The following is a 22,940-nucleotide window of genomic DNA, read 5'->3' on the forward strand; positions in this document are numbered from 1 at the left end:
TTGAAACTGCCCAAAACAATACAACTAAGATCCAAGGATGAAGAGAAAACATCTTTGAACAGGCCAAGAGATAGTAAAGGGGTTGGAGAGTAAAGAAACAGTCTGGATAAATTCCTCACAATGTCTAGTAAGTACCAGGCTCATTTGGAAGATGAGCAGAATAGTCCCCGAAACTTTTGTAGATGAAGATTTCTTCTAATCTCAAACTAGTTCAGCCACTGTTTTTGCAATGAGTCTACTTACAAGTGATTAAGAAATATACTTTCCTGCTTTCCAAGATTTGGATGCTTTTAATAACAAGCAACAACAATAAAAGGTCTGTAACTCCAGTTCAAGGCAAACCCAACTGGAGGCTGAAATAGGGAGACAAAACACTGAGGGCAGCTAGAAATGGAAAGCCAAATTTCTATTACAGCAAATTTTATGAATTCATGTTGGAGTAAGGTCCTGGGACAACTTCTTATCTTCCTCTGTCCGTGGGAACTGCCCTGGGGTTAATCATTCTGGAATTTGATTCTCTCACCCATGAGATAAACTTGGAAGGGAACTGAGAAAAACAGAGCTACACCCCTTTGCTTGTGTCTACATTAAGATGTAATCATTTATTCTGTGAGGAAACATGAGTTTCACTGAACAGATAATAATATAGCAAGAAAGATTCTCACAGCATCTAGGAATTAAAGATGCTTTGGACTTAGTAGCCTTTCTAACCATCTTTGTTCATTCTATTTCTAATCTAAAAGCTACCCCGAAGGCCACTTTTATGCCTTTGACCTTGTCTGAACCAGCTCATTATTAGCTGTGAAGCAGTTTGTAACGTTAAATACCACATTTTTCTTTTACCCTTCCCAGCAATTTACTAATTTTCTAAGTCAAATTCTCTGTCCTCAAACAACAGTCCTTTGTACACTCTAAGCTCTTGCCTCTACTCTTGCTGCTTGCTTGATTCTCTACAGTTTTCATGCCATTTTTATTGGAATTTTAGAGCGGCTCTTGCTTTTACTCAGGGGGCCCACCCGTTAGGGCATCTAAACACTGCCTTCCATTTCGCATCTCACACAGTCCTCCATCCACCGTACCCTCCCTCCCTCAGACTCACAGTCCATAAGGATTTAAGACTCTCTGTGCTTAGAGAAGCCAATAATTGACAGTAAATATCTAACGTGCTTATAACAGTGCCCAGCACTTGGTGACAACCAGAAGACCATTAACAGTTATTATGATGTGATGGTCATCTGTAATGCTGAGATCTTAAGACCAACGTCACAAGGGTCATGGAGAAAAACACGTGAGAGAAAGTTCCGAGGTCTTTACCACGGGGCTCGACCCAGATATATTCAACAAATCTTAGCCATATTATGATGTCTGTTTCTATACCATGTTTTGAAAAGTATAGGTTTTTTTAAATTATTTCTTTAAAAAGTATACATCCTACTAAGAAAAAGTTTAAAGTACAATTCTGAAATATTATTTGATATGAGAAATTCAATGTTTGCAGTGTACACTAAAAAGCAATGATTTCAGGTTAAGAAGGAATTGATGTCCATAGGAGCCTTCACACCATAAATTTGTTAGCAAATAATTAGACTTTTGCTAATGAATGTCAATTCTTTTTGGATTTCCATGCATGCATTGTTATCTTTACTCTAATTTTGTATCTAAAATAAATGCATCTGTAAAAAAGCAAAGATGTAACAGGTAGATTATGCTTCTGGCTCTTTCTAATTTAACACCAGAAATTCAATACTAGACAAACACACGGAGTGATAGCCTTGTAAGGACTTGAAGCAATACTTCCATAGTACTTTAACTAAGATAGAGAAAGTATTATTTGTCTATACAGAAGTGGATGAAGGATAGTAGAAATTATAGAGAGCCTAGGGCATCCTTAAGACTTGGCTTGGTCCTACCTTCGTTATGAGAAAATTAAAAATAAATGGACAATAGTTTCCAACTCTAAAACATATTATATGCAGTACATACTTTTACCTAGTTTACAATTAATATTTATTATCCCGCTGAAACCACAAAGCCAATGTTTAATGTTACAGTTTAAAGTCACACATAGGGAAATGCTTTACAAAATAAGATATTGTTCCTCAATGAAACATATTACAGTATAGGTCCCAAACAACTCAGTTCAAGTGGTTTACCTGAATAACAGAGCTGTTGTGGAGTGCGGGCTGCAACACACAGTAATGCGTTCAATAGCTGATCCAGGTTTGAAATTTGCCAAAGCTGAAGAGATATTTTAAACAAGACCTGTCTTAGTTTTCCAACATTTTTGGTTTTTCACTTGCATTATATTTACCGAAAAAATACCATCACTTTTGGAAAATTGAGGGTAATAAGCAGCTTATAGTTTACCGCTTATATACAGTATGTAAATCTTCAATATTTTACTCTATTTTGAAAGCATGTTTCAAGATTTAAAAATCTCAGTTATACCTACTTGGGTTTATTACTTGACTTTACTCACAGACTCTAATACAGAAATCAAATATTTGTGCCACTGCTTACATCAAATTGAACACATTTCTGTAACCTGTTTAGTTATCTGCGGTCTATTTACAAAGCATGTGCATGATTTCCTCTGGCTAATACGTCATAAAATGTAAGCAGTATTTGTCAATTGCCACATGTATGTCATGCCTGAGTATGTAATGAAACATACCATCCAGAGACAATATACATTAATCTAAAGTCTAGCCTCACAAAGTCACACACAGTCTGATCTTCTATTCTAAATAAACTCTCAGTATGAGCTGAAGTGTTTCTAATATGTTGTGAATTGTTAAAGAAAAGTCCGAGTTGTACTAATAGCCACAGGTTTACTACGGATATAAAATATTGCAAAGCTTAAAAAGTCAGGCCAACTATACACAAAAGTTTGTTTGTGTATAGGAAACAAACAAGTTTGTTTGAAAGGAATGTTTGAAAAGAACACTGACGGCTTAGTAAGTGATGAAACGTGACTCATCTCAAAGTCTGCTATTCCAGCGGGATACTCTTCAAGTTTTGATGTCACCTTAAACATCCTCGATGCTCCTATACCTCGTGTCATTGAACGCTGCCAATCAGAGTGACCACGAGATGCAATTTCCCAAACTTTATCAAGCTGTGTCCAGTCTTGACAAAAAACTGAGCTCTTTCTTGGAAATTGAAAAATCTTGTAGAATACAATAGCAACTTGGAAAGACATTTGACAATTGATCACTGGAGATGTTAGCACCCCGATAAAAATGACAATTGTTCATTGGATGTGCCAAAGGAAAATGAAAAAAAATGCCCTGTTTTATTTACAAATCACAGTTTTCCTCACAGTGTTAGACTTTGGGTCACTCTGATGTGGCAGTGCCTTACAGGATGATGGGCTATTACCTGTTTTTTTCTCATTTGACCTATGGCAGTCCACATGGACCAGTTGGTGGAGCTCTGGGACAAGGAGCACAGACAGCAAACTTATTGCTAAGTGCTAGTATATTAGGAGGGTGCAATTAGCTGAGTTAACTAATATGTACATTTCAGTCTTATTCTCTTTTAAAACCAACATCTTCCAACAATGTATTCCTTTACTTCATAAAATCTGCATTGAGAATTAGGGTGTCATGGCACTAGAAAGACATTTGCCAAACTGAATGGTTTTCTGATCTAAACACCATGGATATTTCCATTTATTGTCTCACTAATACGTGGGCTCTTATTTCAATATGTTCTCATATACTAATTGACAAGAACGTAACTATGCGTATAGGCTGTGTTTCATGGCGATAAAACTTCAGAAGTCACTTCTGTAGTTCATGCCAGCTATTAGGAAGATTGCTTTCTCAGTGGATTAATCAATTAAGTTGATCTACCTATTTGACAATCTAAAACTACAGGGTGTTGGTAAATGAGAAAAATAACAGAGGAAACATACAAGCTCCTGTTCTGTATGACTAAATCATAGATCTCCTTGACCTTGCACTTGGTTCTACTATAGTTTTGGATGATCATTCCTGTACTCATGGTTATTCATTTGTTTTGTAGCTTTGAAATGTTAAAAAATATAAGGTATTTTGATGACCTCAAGTTTAATTATAAATAGGTTAGTAATATTCACCAATCATGCCAATGGGATTTCACACTTAGCCATAAAGTGTTAGCAAAATTTCGTCATTATTAAATTCAATCTTATTTCACAAACAGTGAACACTAAGTCATAGCAAAAGTCCTGGACTTCTTTGAATCCGGCTGCCATCCTCACCTTAACCATTACAATGACCTTGTTAATAAGAAAGGAGTCAATGGGAGAAAGGTCAGAACCAGAGATTGAACTGGTCAATCCTGTGTCCAAAGGTACTTTGCCTTGTGGCTGTGACCAGGCTGTGAAATCACAATCAGAGGGAAACAGATGATCAGAAGTGTCCCTGCCTGTCCCAATTCCTTTTATCACTCTATGAGATTCATTAGTAGCAGTAAAAACTCACACTCTATCAATGGAGACCCCAAATTTATAGAAAGAGTTATGACTATTAATATTTGAATCATTTAAATGCAATTTGTTTACTGCCGTCTATAGAATCCTACAGACATTGGAGACTATATGATATTAATTCTAAGGAGTGTTTCTAAAGCAGCAAAAGACAATATTTGGTTTTATTATCATTGATATCACTCAGAGGTTGTGTGTACCCAACTTTCATATACATCAACATCTCCTTGTCCAAGTTTATCAGTGAAGTGAATGGACCTGATTCTTAACTGTATCTTAGCTTCTATGGGAAGCTTCCAGGCTATGTACATACCCAAGTTTAAAACTTGGACCTTAGTTTCTAAAATAAGTAGTTTTCTTATCTGTGACTTGGGAAAATTAATATTAATAGGACACAAAAGACCTATTAATGTAATTACAAGTAATGAACACTACTAGTCATGAAAGATTAAATTTAACTTTTCCTTAGAAAGGAAAATGGTATTATCAGAATAAGGATACATGAGGAATATATACAGATACACCTGTTTCACGCAGAAAGCTTTCGATAAAAAAATACAAAAGCAACCAGTGCTGTATATTATGTAAACTCACAAAGTGTACTTTATACACAAACATGAAGCATAAATTAAAAAGTAGGACAACAGCAAAACATTTTAAATATAGAATTTGCACATAGTTTTGTTAAATAAGAATAAATAATCTTATCACACAAATTCACATACCAGTTGCAAAAACAATAAATTACTTTTTTTTCAGTGCTGCAACTTTTTTTGTTTGTGATTAACCCCTTAATTCTTAGTTTAATGGGATAAAACTGTTTCCACAGGAAGGCAAAGGAAGTTGAATTTGTTGAATAAATAAATTAAAACAATATCCTTAAACCTCTAAATAACAAGGTGGGGTTCAATTTGACCTTTTCTGTTCTGGAAGAAATCAATGCTAATTTCTTCCGGGCTCCCTTTATATTTAATGAAAATTAATCTGGAGTGTTTAGTTTTGTGAGTGAGATTAGATTGTTACTAACCTGAGCATTTTCAGACAAACTCTTTTTTTTTTTTGAGAAAGTGGTCCCTAGCATCATAAATCCTAGACTCTTTATTCAAGATGCAGCTATGGAAAGGTGAATGGTATAGTCCAAAATCAAAGTGGACTGAATTAGATTTTGTTAAAGAGGGTTCTCCCTTTGCCTATCATTTTCTATATCTACTAAACACTCCATTTTTCTGAATTTCAGCTTCCAGTCTATATCATTTTTCTCAGGAGTTTTGACATACATTCCTCAGTCAATCTATTGATCCTGATACACAAAACCTAAAGAAAACTCCTTAAAAGCATGGAATAGTGGTTTCTTTGTTCTATGCTCTCTAGGATTGTTTCAAAGAGAAGTGTAACACTTCATAATATGGGGAAAAAAGGCATCATGATAAACCATGTTAAAAAAACTATGAATGAATACAGTATAGAGAAGCAGAGTAGCAGACAATCATGTTTGATCTTTGATTATTTTTTAATATTGCTGTGAATATAACCACAAAAGATCAAAATAAATTTTGGTATAGTTCAGCTACTTGATTAAAATTATTTTAAAAATTGGAAAAAGTAATGTTGGGCCTCACTATTCATTCTCTCTGCATAGTCAAATGGTTGGTGTGATTTAAAAGCTTTTCTGACTGATGTGGATATCTTTGTTCCCTGCCCCTGATATCTGGCGACTTCCATCAACTGTAGGTTACTAGTCCTATACAGGCTTCATTTCTCTAAATGATAAGTTATTAAGAAAAATTATTATGTCAAAAGTAAAGTCAGTCTACGAAAATCCAAAGGATGATTATCAGTTTTGTAAAACAATTATTTGTCTTACCAAATAATTTCTTAAGAAACTACTTAAAACAGTGAGACATCCCTTCTCCTGTCCCACTGAAATGAAAGTGATATAGCAACATCAATGACATAATTCTTTTATATTAAAAATATCTTATAATAAAAATAAACTCTCATGAGCTTAAGGGAACTCAAACAACGGTCCCCTAACATCTTTATATGCAACTCTTTAACAATAGGCACATTTGGTGTGATTATTAAAAAATTTTATAAAAACAATTGGCTTTGTGATATTTCACAAAGAAAAAGAAATCTCAATGAAATGAAACACCTTAGATTTTCTGAGTTATGGGGTGAAGGAATGCAGTTTACTGTCTAAAAAGAGATTTTTATGCATATGACTGTATAAATTTTCCATGTCTAACTATCCAAACTTACAACCTACCTAGACAGGCTATGGAAATAAAAGCAATGAACTTCTCGAAAATCATCACATTTCATCATTCAAACACTTACTGGTACGACCAAATGAGGTCCAATTGGGGAAAATCTTAGGTACAGTGTTAGTGTACTCGAATTTAAAAAGCAAAAAAGCAATGCAGGAGTTATTGCCTCTAGGGTGTGGAAACAGTCTTATTAATATTAACCACTTTCTTTTGCACTAGCCACATTAATGATAACCATGTCTAGATGTGGCGAGCTACCAAGTGATCTGTAATATTCCTATTAAACTAAGTCAGCGAGAAGAACAAAACATTGTAGGTCTTACACAACCCTTGAACAAAACAAACAAGCAAAACAAAACACATTTTAAAGGCTTGCTGGTAAGAGGTATACCAGTGTTGAAGGGGATAGAAAACTTTTCGCTGTGTGTTTTGTCTGTATATGACACATTGTGAGATATCAGAGGGGAGCCATAGAAAGGAAAAGCAGTTGTGAAAATATAACCTGAAAATATGGTGAAGTATGGGTTTGTTTTTTTTTTTTGGCCTTTTAATTTCTAACAGGAGGAAACTAATTTTTAGACTCTTGAAAACTGATAACATACACACACGCAGACACTGCTCCTACATCCTAATTAGGCATTAATTTGGCTAGCTCCCTGAAAAAATACAGGCAGTCAAAGGTTTAAGTAAGTGGACCCGTGTATGTATTTCAATGGTGAGACACTGAGATCACTTTTCTTTTCAGAATTTCTCAGAAGATGCTTGCTGTCAAAATGGTTTTTTGACTAAAATTTTATCTCCTGTAGTCTGAAAGTATTCTAAATCTTATTAAAACAGCAGCAAGTTCTTAATTTCCAGTAAAACATCCACAGCTCTTTCTGGAAACTGGAAGGAGTTGAAATAGCTGCAGACCTACTTTGGTCAAACACTTCTTTATAGAAATATATATATACATATATATTTTTTTTAATAGAACCAAGTGATATAAAGTGACATATCAAGGGAAAATGTATTTACAAACAGTAAAAATAAGCTACTGTGCATCACGGGTGAAAATGATTACAATGTCTTTGAAGACATTCTCTAAGAGGTAGGTGACAAGGGGGAGACTGCTGTTCTGCCATCTTCAAATGTGCCCTGATTCTACATTCATCAGTGTTTTTTTTTCATTCTTGTAGGCCCAGGTGATGTTCAATAACTCCCAAGTTTTCTATATGCAAAGGTCACCACTGTCACATGAAACAGTGCACATCTTCATTTGGTCACGGAGAGCAGATTCTGCCCATAATTGGACTCCTGTTGACAATGATGCCGAAGCGTGACTTTCTGTGCTTTGTGACCTCTTATTCACCACGACTGATCACTACCATTCATCATGACTGGCCAGCGATGAATCATCCAGTATTCTCTGTGTAAGATCATAACCACAGGCTAACACTTCTTCAGCAAACATTGCTTAAACGCAGAAGGCCTCTGAGAGAGAAGACATCCCTTGGCTAACTTCCGGTTTCCATCCTGGCACTGCACCGTCCTGGTGTGCCAGCCTGTGTCACAGGTCCTAGAGCAGGCGAGCCACGGGCCCGTCACCCACTGCAGTTGTGGAGTTGGCGATCCCACTTTATTGCTGCCATGGCTAGTGACGGAGTTTGCTTTTTGAGTGGGCTTCTTGGGAACGAAAAAACTGTAACGGACATCTAATGCTTTCGTTGGGTCTGTTGCAAGAATCTGCACTATTAGAATTTCCTTCGTGGCCGAGTAGCCCATCCCGTGCAGGAAATCATCCCTGTGGCTCCATCCGCTGTAGTTCATGACTGTTCCGTTGATGTCAATGATGGTTTCCGAAGTGGAGATCATGTACTTTCCATTGATAAGGTACTCACCATTTTTCTTCTTAAGGGCTAAGTAGGCAGTGAACCGAGTCTGGTCTTTGGTTTTGAATTGTCGGACTTTTATGTGGGTTGCCCCTTCTGGGATCCTCACAACATCAGTGTAACCCTTACTGGAAACAGGAACATCCACAGGGGAGAGAGGGGGAGAGAGAGAGAAGGAAAAATAAGTAAACACTTAACAAATGGATAAAGAAATAGACGTCCTCTAAAAGTCTTACCTTACCTTAACACAAAGTTTTAATGTATTTAAGAGTTTAGTTTGAAATTGACTTCAAAAATTAATTTTCTTAAAATAAAATTATGGTTAGACTATCATATGGTATCATTTTTATTACTATGTTCAAAATTACGATGATGTCAGCAACCTGTTTTAAAAATTTACACTAACTTTACTTAAAGATTTATAAAACCATTATACACCCTTAGCAAGTCCTTTCATCTTTACAAAGCTACTTATGTTTTTTTCTGGCATAAAATAGGACAGACACAAACAAATGAACAAAAATCTGCCCTCCATCTCATACAAATCTTTAATGTTTCTCAAAGTAGTTTGCACATTAGGATCATGTGGAGATCTTTTGAAAATTTAAATGCTGAGACCCCAGACCAATGAAATCCCCATCTTTCAGAATGGGGACAGGCAGCAGTACTTCTGGAGCTCTCATGCTGTTCCAAATACACAGACTACTTGGGGAACCACAGATTTAATTGTTTGTTGATCTGGAGACAGACAGAAAGCTCTGCTTCCATTTCTACTAGAACTCTGGATTCCCTGGGCAGGACGCAAAATGCAGCATCAAACTCTGTAACTGGGTAACTATAGCTTACTAGTATCATCAAAAGAAAAAAAATGAACATTTAATGTCTTAGCAAATTTCCCTGAATGCATAGTGTCTGTGAAGCATGATGATAGACTGAGAGAGGCTTAAGGTTGGGTGACAAGTAAGATAGCTCTCTAATGATCCATCATCTGTTCAGGAAAATAGGCACAAGGCATAAATATCTCTAATATCCATAGCTTGCGGAAAATGCTAGGACACAAATGCTAATTAAGCACCAAGGGACTAGACCAGTGAGAAGGAGTCACCTTTTGTGAAAATCTTTGCCTCTACAAGTAATTTCACAATGGGGTCCCCATATGTTTTACTTTCCTGGTCGTTTGAATTGAAATAAATTGCCTGTGCAATTTGAAGGATGTGTGTGAAATTTAATTATCTACTCTCAAATTCCTACTCAAGTTTAGAGGTTAGGGGGCAACTGATTCATATACTGAAAATCCATGTGTGTTTCCCCCACTGAAACATTTCCTCTGAATCAGAGAGGAAGCTCATCCCCAGGGAAGGCCCCTGTCTGTTGGGCATCTGATCGATAGTGACTAAGAGACAGGTTTTAGAGCTTCCTACTGTGCTGAAGACAGAAGATACAATGCTGATGATGTTGCTGATCCCTTCAACTTGATTCATTACTTTTACTCTTGTAATACACTTTGGATTAGATTCTGGTACGGGATTTATTTGAAGGATCTAATATCAAGAGATGATGCGCAAACCTGCAGCGGCTTCAAGTAAAGCCAGGAGGAACATTGGAGAAAATCTCCCAGCTTACATCAAAAGCATATATAGTGGGGATAAATTTGAACAAGCTCACACCAGAACTAATGAGTGGCTGTGCTAGGCTTGAAAGTCAGGCCTCTTGACTCCCAATTTGTGCCTCTTTCACCATATTCCTGTACCTGTAAACCTTACCTCTGCTAATTATTCTTTATAACAGTTAAATGAGAATAAGTTCTGGTTATATTCAGAGTTTAAATGATACCAAGCAGGTGTAAAGATAACAAAGAATGCATGGTAAGGAAATTGGACAGGAGAGCATCTTTTTTTTTAATCCTACTTCTTAAAGCCAGTCTCATCTTCACGAGAATCAGTAGGGACTGTCAGCATTGCAGCCGGTCTTCAAACTGAGTTTCACAAGGACTGGGAAGTATGCAGATTGGCCTTGGTTTCTTTTTTTTTTTTTTTTTGAGGAAAATTGGTCCTGCACTGTTGCCAATCTTCCTCTTTTTGCCTGAGGAAGATTGTCACTGAGCTAACATCTGTGCCAATCTTCCTCTATTTTATGTGGGATGCTGCCACAGTATGGTTTGATGAGTGGTGCCAGGTCCACATCCAGGATCCGAACCTGAGAACCCTGGGCCACCTAAGCAGCGCACGTGAACTCAACCACTATGCCACCAGGCAGGCCCCTGACCTTGATTTTTCGGTGCCTTAGTAAGATCTGATTCTCTTTGCACTCCCTCATTTTCTTTACACCCCGCTTGGTATCATTTAAGCTCTGGACATTAACCAGCTTCCCTGGCTGCCATGAATGAATGGCAGGTCATTTTATATACCTATCCTGAAGTACAGCTGGCAGGACAAGGGACTCTTCTTCTGTTCAGGGCCATATCCACAGTACTAAGAGCAGTGCCTCCCTTGGAGGAACACATTCAGTCATACATGTTAGGCATGCTGTCACAGAAGTGACATTCTTGTGGAGGCCAGTGAGACTATGGAAGTGACATTCTAGTGGGGGTCTCACTGCCCCCCACCACTCCCTGCAAACAAAATCTGTGATGATATCCATTGATAGCAGCTGTGAAGAAACACAGAGCAGGGTAAGAAGATAGAGAATAATGATGGGGATAGTGAAGAGAGCCTCCTATTCATTTAGCAGCCATCCCCTGGGGAGGTGACATGGGACAGAGATCAAAAGGAATTCTAGAGGAAGCATTACTTATTAATTGGGGAAAAGTGCTGCAGGCAGAGGAAATAGTGTACACGCACCTGTTTGCCATGTTTGAGGAGCCTTGGGAAATCCAGTGTGGTTAGAGCTGAGCAAAAGAAGGGGACAGCATAGAAGGGACACAGAGCAGGGGAGGGGCCACATCTTTTAGTACCTCATAGGTTACAAAACAGTCTTGGACATTGACGCTAGGAGAGATGGAAGCCATTGGAAGGTGTTGAGCTAAGGCATGCTGAGATTAGACTCAGGTAATAAAGTGATGGCTCTCCCTGCTTTGTGAAGAAGAGACTGTGGGGAGTGAGGGGCTGGGAGCCCAGCAGGAAGACAGCTGGATTGGTCCAGGCAAGCGACGATCATCATTGGATTGGGGCGGTGGTGCTCATGGTGGTGAGGGACAACCAGATTCTGGACATATGTTGGAAGTAGGGCTGACAGGATTTGCTGATGGATGGATGTGGGGTGTGAGAGAAAATGAGGAGTGAAAGGTGACTCCAAAGTTTTGAGTGTAAGCAGTGGAAGGATTGAGTTGCCCCTTACTGACATGAATGAAAATTGAGGGAGGAGTGAATTAAGATCAGGGTCATATCTGTGAAGAGGTTTGAACTTGAGGAAGTATTTTGATGTGCATTATCTCATTTGACCATCACAGCAATATCAATTTGCAAGATAATTACTACTATTTCCATTCTACTCTCAACAATTCTGATACGAAAGAAATTAAGTGACTCTTCAAAGATCCCATGGTTAGTGAATTACTGAACCAGAACTTGAGTGCAAATATTCCAGCTACAAGATCAATGTGCTTTTTTATAAATCACATTAGGCCAAGGTAATTTATTTGGGATACTTAAACAGGTCACCTGTACCACGTAATATAATCTTGGTCAAATCAACTTGTAAGTGGTTATGTTGCACACCACTTGCTGCTGTCATGAATTTCTTCATCTTTCCCCGTGACATCAAATATGCAGATATTAGTTGTCAATACAAAAAACTTAAAATGCTAAATTTAACATTATAAAATGTGGTTTATAAATGTATGCAGGAAGAATATATAGCATATAGTACATAAGATTTCTTTTTAAATAATGTTATTTTTCATTTGGTTCCTGAATTTCTTTCCCTTCCTTCCTTTTTCTTTTCCCCTTTTTTATAAATGGCCTGGCCATCGTATGATGTAAGTTATAGGCTCTATGCTAATATTCACCAGCCATGTAAAATTGGGTAAGTCTTAAACTTTCAGAGTCCTAGTTTCTTCATCTGTAAAACAAAAAGTTAGGCTTGATAATTTCTAAGGTGTCTTGCACCTTTGAAATATATAAAAATTTAGGATATAATTAGACTTGCAGGCTCTTTGACCTAGATGGCCCAACACAATTAGATAAATAATTATATCACTAGCAAGTAAGATTAGTAATCCATATTTTAATTCAGAATAAATTCTCCAGCTACGCAATTTCTTTTTTTTTTTTTAAAGATTTTATTTTTTCCTTTTTCTCCCCAAAGCCCCCCGGTACATAGTTGTATATTCTTCGTTGTGTGTCCTTCTAGTTGTGGCATGTGGGACGCTGCCTCAGCATGGTTTGATGAGCAGTGCCATGTCCGCGCCCAGGATTCAAACCAACGAAACGCTGGGCCGCCTGCAGCGGAGCGCGCGAACTTAACCACTCGGCCACGGGGCCAGCCCCCCAGCTACGCAATTTCTTATCATTTCAGAGAATTTCCAGTTTTTTACATTAACATGGCATGTAATTGTTTTAATAAATCCTTATTGTTAACTTAGTTTGCATGTTACTCTCCAGTTAAAGACAACACAGCAGATCCATCAAGAATACGGGTGCCCTTGGCCAATACCACTAGGCATATGAGGGATCTGGCGAAAAAGAAAAACAATCCTGCGTTCCAGCAGATTCTTTAGCTGACTCAGCCATCCTAGCTGATAGCATAATATTTTATGCCAGAAATTAGTACTTCATAAACTCACATATTTGAAGTAAGAGTATAATCAATGACCACGAGAGGAAGTAGGAAACGGACATTACTCTTTATAGAGTAGATATAAACCAGGATAGTTTACTATAAAATGAGGTGGTTGTCTATGCCACTGCAATTAACTTACATTTTGCAATGACAAATGTTTTCTCAAGAAAAATACAATCTAATGAGAATTTGGTAGTAAAAAAAGTATTTAAGATGGAAACCAGCCATCTCTCCTAATTTATGTTTCAGGAATAATAAATCTGCAAGATATCACTGAAGTGGAATGTCATTGACTTTTTCTTCTCAGTTCTCCTAGTCTGCAAGACCTTAACCCCATGGCCATTGCAGTTTATCTGCTTCCAGAGGTTCCAGGAATTTCCATACTTCCCTTCTCATCTTGACAATGTGTTATTAGGGCCATGTTAGACCTCTTCCCACAGAGAGATTATGATGTAACACAAGTCCCCCTTTATCTTTTTTTTTTTTTTTTTTGCTGAGGAAGATTAACTCTGAGCTAATATCTATGCCAATCTTCCTCTACTTCTTTATATATGGGTTGCTGCAGCAGGGACAGCCCCTCCATTTATCAATTTTGCAAGAGTCTAAAGCTTTGTTCAATTCATATAAAGGTAAGCATTTTATCATCACATTACCTTTTTTTATTGAAGGTTCCAACAACCTTTGTACAACTGGAGTTGTCTCCTCCACAAACTCCGCACTTGTCATACTGCAGCTTTGAGCCAATGATGCCGTCACAGCCGGTGCGCACACACTTCCCCCGGACGCAGACGGAATTACTGTATGGCCTACATTCGGTCCCATCAGTCACCTGAAATGATGAGAAGCACATTAGCAGTGGGAAGTACTTGTGCCTCATTACTTGGTTTCTTTGGTAAAATAGCAAGTTCTAACTGGTGAGTTTTCAGTTTGACTGGAACAGATAGCACACTGAAAAATAAACAACCAACCAAAAATCCCCAGTTTCCAGGAATATCTCACTGAAAAATCCTTGATATATTTGCAGAAAGAAGAGCTGGGGTAAATCTAGGTTATGCACTTTCTCTCTTGAGCTTACTTCTGAATGACTTAAGAGATCCAAGCCACTCCTTCTGATTTCTGTATGCGTAACACATTCCCATGGTATAGCTTGCCTTTTTACATCGATAGAAAGAATCTTTTCAATTAGTGTGTGGGACTGTCTCTCACTTGTGTGGAGAGCAGAATACAAGCAGACTCAAGAATGTGGAGATGCTTCTTTGTTGAAAATTGTTATTATAGTAATAAATTTGAAAATCTAACCCTGACATTCAAAATTTGCAATGGTTGGAAAGCATTCCCTATTGTGTCGAAATGTCAGACATGGAGATAGAGTCAAATTAGTGTAGGAAAAGGAGTCTGGGGAAGCCAGAGAAAAGGACTTACTGGAAGAGACTGAATATATTTGAATAAAAGAATTAGTATACATTTAAAAGACTAGTTGTAAAATAGTATGTATGTGGACATTTGGTGGTTTGTACATGTGAGTATATATAAATAACATATATATATATAAATAAGCATACATATTTTCTATTTGTATATACAAACTCCTTTCTTTTTTTTTCTTGGTGAAGAAGATTGGTCCTTAGCTACCATCTGTTGCCAATCTTCCTTCTTTTCTCTCCCCAAAGCCCCAGTACATAGTTGTATATCCTAGTTGTAAGTCATTCTAGTTCTTCTATGTGGGACGCCACCACAGCCTGTCTCGATGAGTAGTGTGTACGTCCATGCCTGGGATCTGAACCAGCAAACCCTGGGCCACCAAAGTGGAGCATGTGAACTTAACCACTTAGCCAAGGGGCCGGTGCCTACAAAACCCTTTTTATATATGGGTGTGTAAACTGAAGCAGGGTACACTTCAACAGGTTGACAGCTCTCCAGGTGGTTATATTTCCAGGGAATATTTTTGTTTTCATTCCTCCATAATATTTTTAACAAGAAAATATATTATTTTTCAATAAAAAGATAAAATATGTTTAAATTACATTAACTTATTTTTCAATAGTATGTTATAAATATCTGAAGGCCAATTTCAGAGGTGGTTTAAAATGCACCCTGTGTGTATAAATTAGAGAAACAGTATTTTAAATTGCTGCATAACATTGATTTTGAGAAATAAAAATGCAACAATTCAGGAAATGCTCTTCTTTGAAAAATAAGGGATAACTTCATACGCATATATTATAATGTATATAACTAGAGGGACATTAATGCATATTAAGGTGCAAGATATTTAAAAGTCTAGGCCAGAGATGATGATCTTGAAATCTTGAAATCGAAAGTTTTCTTGCATATAATCCTTTTTACAAATGTGCCTAGAATGTGCTGTTTTCATGGCTATTTTGAAGTTAAGGTCATACCTCACCTTCCTTGACAGACAGTTACATTTCTCAAAAATAGCTTTTAGAACATTTATTTGTTCTGTTCACAAAATAATTTTTATTCACTGTATAAAGATTGAAAACGTAGAGATTATGGAGGGTGAAAATAAAACCCTCCAAAATCTAGCCCCCCGCAAAATAATGCCTGTTTACACTGGGTATCTGCAGCCTTCATTCTACCAAATAATTTCCACCAAGGCGACTTTCTGGACAGTCGGTGCACAGTTACCTTTGGAGAAAACACCACATAGTAGCCGGTGCCCTTTGCCCTGCAGGTCAGCTTGCACACGTCCCCCGGCAGGACGCCTGCATATTTGGGAACCCATTCCACAAATGTTTTGACTCCTTTTGCATCAGACTGATAGCCATTTTTGGCCTCACACTGCTCATGGCGAAAAGATTTACCTAAAAAACAAACATGTCACATTAGTACTTCATCTGTTCTGAAACTTAGATATATTCTCGTGCATTTAAATAATTAATTTTAAGAAGATGCTAACTTTTTTTTTTGCAGAGCCTCTTTACATACCAGTGTTGAAAGATTTTATTTATACACAGAGTTGAAGATAGCAATTATTTTCTTCCTGCTGCCTGAATACTCAATTGTTTATAATAATAATTTAAAAATTACTCCTGTTTGTCTTTGATTTGCACACTAGTGAAACCATGCAGTACAAGATTAATAGGCTATTTCTTCATCTTCCCCTATTTATTACTGCTAGAATACAAATTACACATGGCACATGGTGGTTGCTGACACTTGGGAGCAGCGTACCATTAGCCGGACAGGGTGTGACACTGCAGGATCGGTAGATGGCCCTCTTTCCTGTGCAGTAGCGGCCATTGTTTCTGGGAGCAGGATTATTGCAGTGGCGATAGGCAAATTGAACTCCTCCCCCACATGAGCGAGAACACTGGCCCCAGGACCCCCAGGACCCCCAGTTGCCATGGCTTGATGTCTGAAATAGAAAAGAGAAGATATATTAACTTGGAAGGGAGGAAATGTTCAAAATGCACGTTTGGAAATCACTCACATTCAATGACAGTGGAGACTTCATCACAGATAGAGTTAAATTTTCACTGAATTCAACGTGGTCATAGGTATGGAATGTTCTGGAATTACAATGCGTTTCCAGTTCTAAGAAAGTCATCTTTTCTGGCATCCCTGGCACTTGAGGAAGTGAATGCTTCACCCTAAGTACTGAGCCTATGGCAAGAAGTACCTCATGGCTTCTCTGGACCTTCTGATATTATACATTTCTGTTAATAACCATTGAACCACGGTTAACTTTTTCTCCACTCAGACGTTGGATCTTTAACGAAATGTATGATGCTAAAGGTTTTGCATGATGTCAGGCATTAGATTCTGTTTACATCTTTTCTCCCTCTTTAGCACTAAAGTTCTTTAGTCCCTTTATTGAAATCACACATCTTGTCTGTGATGCACGTCTGCCACATGCATAACGCATTTGACTTGGGCTCAGCTTAATTCCTGATTAGACCAGAGTGTTACCCTGTAGAGAAAAAATGTGACAGACACCAAGTGCACCCACACCACCGGCACATAAGCCACAGGGAATAAAGAGCCCTGTTCTGACGCCCTAGGTCAATTACTCTGGAAACACTGCAGGCAGCAGGAAGGGAGAGACTCCAAAAGGAAGAATATTATTAACTCCTTTGCCAAGGGGATGCGGGGAGAGCTTCCTCTGGCTGCCTGTGTTGGGTTATCTGAGAATGCATGGTTGGGTGACAGCCTTAAAAGACAAAGGCAGCGTGCATAAGGCAAGGCCCTTCCAGGGACTTTGAAAACCTTATGAGAGTCAACAAATGCTTTGCTTGGGCCTTGAAAAGGATGGTAGCTGTTGCTGACCTGAACATGAACTGTGTACAGGCGGCTATGGGGAGAGTGGAGGGGTTTCCCTGGAGCAGCCCCAGGTTTTTTTTTTAGATTAACATTTTTTTTTAAGTATACATTTTGGTGAGGAAGATTGGCCCTGAGCTAACATATGTTGCCAATCTTCTTTTTTTTTCCTCCCCAAAGCCCCAGCACATAGTTGTATATTCTAGTTGTAGGTCGTTCTAGTTTTGTCTATGTGGGATGCCGCCATAGCATGGCTTGATGAGTGGTATGTAGGTCCGCAACCGGGATCCAAACTGGGGAATCCTGAGCTCCCAAAGTTGAACATGCAAACTTAACCACTCAGTCATAGGGCCGGTCCCAATCCAGGTTTCACCTCACTCCTCAAGTTAGATTAACTTGTCATGAGGGGAGGAACATGACCATTTTGGAGTCCAGCAAATATGTATGCTGATCATGTGTCAGCTCTATTGCTATTTCCTTACTGAATTTAAAGAAACGTGTTCTGATGACTCTACTCAGAGAAGTTTGAAAGTAAACTTCCAAAAATTGATTCTGGGGCCCTACTTGAGGCCTCAAGTAGACAGAGTCTGGGCTATATACTTCTCTGTTACTGGACACAACCTGGGAGGAGTACCTCTGATCTGCATTTTCTCCAATGTGTGTGATTACTGAGAATGGCTACTGGGGGTGAAAAAGGAAGCTATAAGTAGATCTCCCAAGGAAAGATATTTTAACTAGGAAAGAAAGCTTTCTGGCAACAGGACCCACACATGTCACAGGAATGTCTTTCGGATCTTGGGTCTCCAGGCATTGCGTGACAAGAAAATCACTTACTGAATAATATTTTTTCTTGGTTTTGTCCACACACTTGCCCTGCAGGCAAATCCTCCCTTTGCCACATGGTGTCCCTTCCACAGCTGGCAGCTTCTTGGTCAGACACACCATCTGGCCCTGGCGCACCACGGCGCACCACAGGCGCGCGCAGACGTCCATGCCGGGACACACTGAGTACTCAGGCCCGAACGTCAGGTTGCACTGCTGGGTGGCGTCGTAGGTCTGACCTGGGAGTTCTTCAGGACCCAGGATCTGCTTTCGTGGAAGGTCTAGCAAACAGTTACCTGAAAGAATAACCGAGATTGACCACTGTTCTGTGCGTAGGTTTCAAGCCACTAAAATCACAGATCTAAAAATGAAATGCTTCAGCGGATGTTGAAGCCCGAGGCATCCACAAATCTGCGGTGTAATGGGGACCAGGCTGGGCGGTGTTTCCTTGCGCTCACCAACACTCTCCAGGATTTTCAGTGAGTAATGTGTTCTGGGGTATCTAGAATGATGGCAGTGGTATGGGTAAATAAAATTATTTTGTAATAGTTAGTGAAAATAGCCATTGTGCTGAGGGATAAAAGGAAATTGGGATGGATTTAGAGGAAATAAGATAATGGACATAATAACAACAATAGCAATAATAATAAGAAATAAGCATTTACGACTTTGGGAAAAGTTTGTCCTTGGCACTCTGTGTATACCCCATTCTCCACTTCCAACTTATTTCTTCCTCACGTGCTTATTTCTGTCCCTTTCCACTAATTCCATAACTAAACAAGGTGATACTTCATTCATTCTTGCACTCATGCAATAAGCATTTGCTTTGCACCTACAGAGTTCTAGCAAACATACTGGAAACTGGGAAAACACAACAATGACCCAGATCCGCCTCTCAAGGTCTCCCAATAAAGCGAAGGAATAGACTAAATAAAGTATTTTTCCCAGACTGATAAGAATTTTAATAAAGAACTTTCAAGAGTCACAGAATAAAGGGGCAGTGGGAGAAGAAAAGAAACAATCTTTGATAATTTGGGACTAGCCTTATCTTTTTACTCTTCTCTCTTTTCTCCCATTTGTGTGTGTTATTCAATGTCTCTGGTGTTTGTTGGGTGCGTGGAGTGTGTCTGCCACAAACAAGTTGGTGCTCTCATTCCCTAGTAATATGGGGAGTAAACAGAGACGACGTGGGAGACCAGTAGAAGCTGGCACACACGAAGAGAATGCAAATTCAGAACCTGAAACAGCCCTCACATCCTCGCAAAAAGCTACCCTAAGAATCCTTGCCCAGTGAGTTAACGCCATTAATTTTCTCCCTTTATCTGGTAGCATGCATACTGTCCACCACTTTCTGTATTTTTTTCTTTTCTTGATTTAAGGATTTACTCATTGGTTATTAGTAGTACAAAAAATAACAAATATTTGTTACATACTTGCACTATTCTCAGTTTCTTAAATGTATTCGCTCATTTAATCCTCACAAGAACTCTAGGAAGCAGATTCCATTATTTTACTGATAGGGAAACTGAGGAACATTAAGATCACTTACCCAAGGTCACACAGCTATTAGGGTTTTATACTCAGAGCCTGCCCTGCTCATCACATACAATGTTGCCTCTGCTTAGTATGTAGACAGATTTCTTGCTTTATTGCAGAAAGGCAGGTGTATGTAAGGGTCCTTTAAATGGTGGCTATCATGCGTCGGTCCAAAGTCTAATCCTGGCAAAACACTAAATGGCTGAGTGGTCTTGGCCTAGTTAGTTAACCTCTCTCTAATTTATTTTCAAGACCTGTGAAATGTTTCTCTTCTCACTGTGACACTGTTAGGGTAAAACTGGCCAGCAGAGATATAAAGGGCGACCAGAAAAATATGAAACAATGATAGCTGGTACTATGGCGAACATATTTAACAATGTTTTAGATGTATTTGAGTTATCATTTATTTATTTACTTTTTGGTGAGGAAGATTGGCCCTGAGCTAACATCTGTTGCCAGTCTTCTTCTTTTTGCTTGAGGAAGATTGCCGCTGAGCTAACATCTGTGCCAACCTTCCTCCAGTTTGTATGTGGGATGCTGCCACAGCATGGCCTGATGAGCAGTGTGTAGGTCTGTGCCTGGGATCTGAACCCCAAAACCTTGGCCACTGAAGCAAAGGGTACAAACTTAACCACTACACCACTGGGCCGGTCCCTTGACTTATTCTTTTTATTCAACAAAAGAAAATCATACTTCAATCCTACTTTCCACTGAGAAATGGAATATCCAGCACATTTTTAGTACACTGCAAATGTTTTTACAACGACATTCAAGTTTCTTCAAAGTGAATACCTTAGAATTTGTCGATCTGTGATGGAGGCATTATATGAAAATGAATAAAGAGCGAAGTTGCTACTTAACTTCTGAGCCAGAACATTTGAAGAGGTAAAGCTTCTTAAGGCAAGCCAGAAAAAGCATTAAAAATAAATATCCAGCCAAAGAGAACTTTGGGAAAAACATCAAATGAAAAGGAAAACATCAACATCAAGTCAATAGGAAAGAATGATAGTAAAACGTCATTGAGCTTTGTTTAGAAGACAGAGGAAGAATAGTTATTTCAGAACTTCATGAAAAGGGTTATTGCTACATCAGAAAAGAGCATTGTGTAAACCAGGGAAGGCTTAGCACATTGCTGATGCTAGAGGACCGTCAACAAATCTCTGAGACAGCAAGAATGCTCTCCAATTCTTCAAAAGTGCAATTTTAAGAAACTTTTTAATTTTACTAAAAAGCACAGCCCATAAGACTGGGTAATTAAATATTAGCTGAGAAGTCTTTAACAAGTGTGGGTGCATGTGGCATGGCTGCACCTCATTTATCTTGAGCCAAAATAACTGACCATCTCTCCATGGGTCAGTGACATCCTTTCTATCTCATTAGCAGATGAGGAGTGAAAAGAAATGTATAATGTAAACAATTTGAAATCAGCATACAAGGAGACTTCAGTGGAGCATCTCTTTACAAAGCTTAATGCCGAAGCATAAGTTTTAAAAATGAATAAAACACTTGCTTTGCTATTAAAAATATGGTATCTCAGCTCTTTGATTTTCCCTTAGAGGTCATCTGGAGATGACCTTTTCTTGCTTAAAATAAAATGACATATTTCAGAATTGCTATTAATTGCTCACTCCAATGTTCTCAGTAGCAGGATTTGTTGCTGCATTAGTTTCTGTTTACCCTGAAATATACAGTCTATCGATTTCATCTATATGTTGAATTATGTTCTTTTGCAATAAATAGGTACAGACATCTCTACCAAATGGCAGATTTGTACCAGGGAACATCAAGAAAAGAACCAATCTAGAGCCTGATTCTGAATCTCACGGCATAAAATATTTAAAATCTAATAGTGGATTAGGTACACGTTTTCCATTTAAAAAAATGTGTACCATTTGGGGGAGGGATGAAAGAGGAAATGGATCAATCTTTTAATACCATTTATATTGACCTCGAAAAGCATCCAATGTACTGATGACTTCTCTTAATCTGTTTTACTTTATTCTCAACCACTTCTTCACATCTACTTCACGTATTCTTGAATTGACCCTAGACTGAAATCCCATCTAGTCTTCGCTGGCAACGTTTTGTCTGTTTGTTCTGTTCCACAAACTGCCAGGTTGCTTTTTCCTTTCTGCCTCCTTTCTTTCCCTCTCTCCCTTTTTTTTCTCCCTGCCTTTTGTTTTAACATTTTGTGCATATAAATGGTTACTAAAGGAAAGACATTAGAAATGTGTACATACTGCCTATTTGTTTTTACCATCCAAGTGAAGTTAAATGCATAATTTAATAAAAATTAAAAAGTAAAATGTAGTGATTTGTGATGGACAAATAAAGGAAAGAATGTGGCAGTCTCTCCATGGCCACAAAGTACACTACGGGCTGATGGAAGGTATGCCATGACTCCAGGCAACGGAACAGAAAAATCTTTGGTTTTGTGTATCTGACTTCCAGCACTGTTTGTCATTCATATTAATGAGCAATGGAAATTATTGTACTAAGTTTGGTTGTCCTTTATTCTTTTCCTTTTGTCTTCCTTATTTCTAGCACTGTAGTTATTTCTGTCTTCCCTTTCTTTTTAATACACAGGCCTGAAATTAAGCATCAGCTCAAATATCCATGACGTAGGAGAAATCAATTAATATTCTTAATGAAAATCATTCAAGGAAGACTACCAACACTGCAGATTCTCCCGTTTTACTCCCTACTATCATCTTGTGGGTCCTGCAACTCTTCATTTAGATCTTTATTTGAATGTCTAACATTAAAAGAAAAACTGATGCATTATAGGCCCGATGACAGATAAACTAACGAGGGCACTCACAAAGCCATAGACAATTGTTGCTGACCAAAAGTAATTCAAGGTGTCTGTGAAGTTGTTAGAAGCATTAAGTACACTGTTTAGCAAAT

General features: G+C 38.3%; 1 protein-coding gene across 1 annotated transcript in view; it reads right to left on the bottom strand.

The window, feature by feature from the left end:
* Positions 1 to 1,989: 1,989 nt before the first annotated feature.
* ADAMTS5 (ADAM metallopeptidase with thrombospondin type 1 motif 5) overlaps positions 1,990 to 22,940 on the bottom strand; it is a 49,046-nt gene continuing 28,095 nt past the window's right edge. Inside the window, exons 4-8 of the mRNA XM_014866273.3 lie at positions 18,510 to 18,793; positions 16,590 to 16,773; positions 16,044 to 16,219; positions 14,048 to 14,223; positions 1,990 to 8,743 (exon numbers count right to left, since the gene is read on the bottom strand). Of these exons, the coding sequence (XP_014721759.2) occupies positions 8,176 to 8,743; positions 14,048 to 14,223; positions 16,044 to 16,219; positions 16,590 to 16,773; positions 18,510 to 18,793 (1,388 nt within the window). The 3' untranslated portion in view covers positions 1,990 to 8,175. The remainder of the gene's footprint in view (positions 8,744 to 14,047; positions 14,224 to 16,043; positions 16,220 to 16,589; positions 16,774 to 18,509; positions 18,794 to 22,940) is intronic.

The sequence above is a fragment of the Equus asinus genome, chromosome 18 (assembly GCF_041296235.1).
Source record: "Equus asinus isolate D_3611 breed Donkey chromosome 18, EquAss-T2T_v2, whole genome shotgun sequence".
In the NCBI taxonomy this organism is placed as follows: domain Eukaryota; kingdom Metazoa; phylum Chordata; class Mammalia; order Perissodactyla; family Equidae; genus Equus; species Equus asinus.